Source organism: Pygoscelis adeliae, unplaced genomic scaffold (assembly GCF_000699105.1).
Source record: "Pygoscelis adeliae isolate BGI_AS28 unplaced genomic scaffold, ASM69910v1 Scaffold513, whole genome shotgun sequence".
NCBI classification, from domain to species: domain Eukaryota; kingdom Metazoa; phylum Chordata; class Aves; order Sphenisciformes; family Spheniscidae; genus Pygoscelis; species Pygoscelis adeliae.
In genome coordinates this window covers 583,462-586,822 of record NW_008824591.1, presented here as the reverse complement: position 1 = coordinate 586,822, position 3,361 = coordinate 583,462, and the positions used below count along the sequence as shown (strand labels likewise).

At 51.8% G+C, this 3,361-nt stretch overlaps 1 protein-coding gene across 1 annotated transcript in view; it reads left to right on the top strand.

Annotated features, from left to right (window-relative positions):
- EDN2 (endothelin 2) overlaps positions 1-2,581 on the top strand; it is a 36,343-nt gene extending 33,762 nt beyond the window's left edge. The window contains exons 2-4 of the mRNA XM_009322257.1: positions 249-393; positions 1,559-1,678; positions 2,473-2,581. Of these exons, the coding sequence (XP_009320532.1) occupies positions 249-393; positions 1,559-1,678; positions 2,473-2,581 (374 nt within the window). The remainder of the gene's footprint in view (positions 1-248; positions 394-1,558; positions 1,679-2,472) is intronic.
- Positions 2,582-3,361: the final 780 nt, after the last annotated feature.

Genomic DNA, 3,361 nt, shown 5'->3' with positions numbered 1-3,361 from the left:
GGGTGGGGGGCATTGCACGGTGGCTTCGCCGTGCCCTTGCTCTGGGGGTGGCCTCTGCAGCTTCCAGGGTTATGCAAGCCCTTTATGAGCCCGCAGCCTCATCGGCAGGGGCGGCCCCCCCGTAAAAATGCCTGCATATTGAAATCGCCGAAATCCTTACCGGAGGTGTAATTGCAGAGGTGACACCGACGGGCACTCCAGCGCTCTGCTCCGAGCCTGCAACTCATCCCTTCCTCCTTCTGCTGCAGGTATGGGCCACCCTCCACTGGAGTCCCACTTGGCCGCAGCCAGCGCTGCGCACCCGAGGACCAAGCGATGTTCCTGCAACAGCTGGCTGGATAAGGAATGCATTTACTTCTGTCACCTGGATATCATCTGGGTCAACACACCTGGGTAAGCATGAAGGTAGCTTTCTGACGGGGTGGCTCTGCTGATGAGTAAACGGCTGTACTTTCTGATCGAGGATGGGGTTAGGTTAGAGGAAGGTGAGAAAGGGTCCCGGTGCTGTGAGGCTCTTGTAGCACCTGCTCCAGAGAGCATTGCAAGTCCAGTCCTTTCCAACATCTAGAAAGGGACAAGCTGTGCTTCCGCTCAGGAGTTTCAGTATAAGCCACAGGGGAGGGGGGTGAAAGCACAGGGCGCTGCCTCCTCATGGGTTCATCTTTTTCTGAGATTTGTGCCTCTGCAAGCCAAAAGCAACACCAAGATGTTATAGCTGCAAGTCAGAAAGTTACTCTACCCGCTTGCGAACTGTAACCCTGACTGCTGGCTGCCAGTATTGGTAATGAGACAGTGGTGGGCTGGCACTAAAGTCCCGTGGCTGCCAAGTCCTGCCCTCAAGAACGCTAAAGCAGCTTTCTGAGCAGTTTCGGACCAATGGCCATCACACTGTAGCAAAACAGATGTACTCAGGTGTGGTTATAATCATGCTTGCTAACATGCAATTACAACTCACTGCTTGCTCAGAGAATAGTTGCAGTCACTGCCAATCCTAAACCCTCTGGGAGAGTAGATTGCGATCAAAGATGGAGCGGGAATGTGCTAACAGCTCTGAAAGCGTGCTGTGATCAGAAGAACCTGTTATGGCCCCAAGACATCTTGATTTGTCCTATGTCCTGTGTGTTAAAACCCATGAGGTGAGGGAAAGCCCTGACACCTCTGTGCTTGAGAAACTGGCTGCTTGCTGCTGATGGGGCTGGTGGACCGGGGCAGCCACGCTCCCCTGTGCGCTTTGCCACCCAGGTGAACTGCCAGCTTGCCCAGCCCATGTGGCGACCCTTGCACGGGCACCTGGGCTGCTGCAAGGAGAGAAAATTCCACTTGCAATCCAGCACATACTGGCACGGCAATCTCCCTGGGAGGGGTAGGGTGGGGAAAACAGTAGGTGGGAGAGGAGCTGGAGTTTAAAGGCTTAGACATATCAGTGACCTTTTCACCTTATGTCTATAGATGAGGCTTTTATTATCCTGGCGCTGGCTTGGCTGCCTCCCAGGACTGTGTTATAAACCTGTTGGCTAATAAAAAGTTAGTTGCATAGCTGATTTCTTTTGTTTTTAAGACACACCGCTCCCTACGGCTTGGGAAGTCCGCCAAGGCGGCGCAAGAGATCGCTCAGCAGGTGCGAGTGCTCGCACTCGAGGGACAACATCTGTGCCACCTTCTGCCAGGTGAAGCCTGGGTAAGTCAAGGGGGTCCTGGGGATGTCCCTGGGGGCTGCTCGGCGAGGGTGCAAGCAGACAGACAAAGCTTAGGAGCTGGAGTAACTCTACAGCCTCCCCGGGGATGGCTGCACAGCTCTTCGCAAAGAGCTGGAACTTGTCTAGTGGCTTTCCCTCCCAAGAGGCCCTGGCAAAGTGTCACTAGGGTATTTTTGTTGTACAATAGTGTCTTTACTAGCTGATATGAAGCAATGTTACCTCCATCCCTCCTGCTGCCAGGAGGCTGAGGAAGTGCTGGGTGCTCTGGTGGGGGGGGGGAGCTGGCAGCACAGAGAGGGACAAGCATAGGGTGTGAAGCTTTGGGACACCAGTGTCTCCTGCATGGCTCAGGTGGGAAAGGCTGCAGGAGAGTAGGACTGCTGAGAGCTGGGACTCAGAAGTCTAATATCTTCTATACCCGGCTCTTATAAAGTGCACGTGGGCTCTCAGTTGTCTCGCTTCAGCCAGCGGTATAGGAGTGCTTACGCTGTGAGATGGGGAGCACAGTCACTGTAGAGATTTGTCATTAATTTCATATCAAGGCAATAGTTAAAATCCCTAATGATTAAATATGAGTGTGGATAAAGCGAGGATAGAAGAGGATAGCAGTAAAAGTGAGCTATAAATAGCTCTCAAATAGCTGCAATTAACCCTTCAAAAGCATGCATTCAGCTGTCTTCATCTGTCACTGGTGACGTTAGAGCAACACTCCCCCCGGTACTCACCATAGCACGGCTGGATATGACTGCTTCATGCATCTCCTCTTGCTCATTAGGTACCTCCAGAGTCTGAAGCTCCCCGTGAGCTCTGGAGCATCAATGAAGTCTCCACAGAGCAGTGGTGTGAAGCCTTCCCATCACGGCCTGCTGAGAGCTCTCAGGTGAGCATGCCGCTTAAACCTGCTCTGAACTTCCCTCATCAGCACTTTAAAATCTGCTGTTGTGACCCCAGACTGCAGTTGCCACTTGGATTTGACCTGGCTGCCCCCTCTTGTCTGCCTTTAAATGAGCAGACTTGACTATTTCTGCTCTCTGTAGAATTGACAGCTAACAGCTGAGGGAACCTGGGTTGCTTGTGTCCTTCCAAAACTAGAGGAATATTACACAAAATGTAATTCTTGATTGGAGTGGGAAGCTCCTCTGATATGGGACAGGCAAATGGGTGATGTACAAGACGGGGGAGGGACAGCATCATGTAGGAAAACGATTGCTTGGGCAGCAGCTTTGGACCAGAGGAAATAGCTTTTCTCACATCACATCAGTGAGTTGTGGAACTCACTGCTGGAAGAAACCGTGGACTCCAGGAGTGTAAATGAGTTAAAGGGAATTGGCAAACTGAAGGAGGATTCGTCCATTGGTGGCAGTGAAATCGGATGCAATGGGAACAATTTCTGAAAGGCAGATCTGGGGAAGCATCACTTGGGTCATGCCCTGCTGCAGGACTCCTTGAAGCCTCTGCCACTGGCCACTGGTGGAACGGGGATATTGGGCTAGATGGATCTCCGCTGTGGCTTAATACAGCTGCGGCAAGAAATTCCCCTCTTCCTTCCCCTGTCTTCTGCCTCAAAAAAAACTTGGCGAGGAGCAGATAAATATCATAATACGGGTTGTTGCTGAGTAGTAGGAAAATGGACTGGAGAATGAACGTAGTGTCTCTTCTGTTTA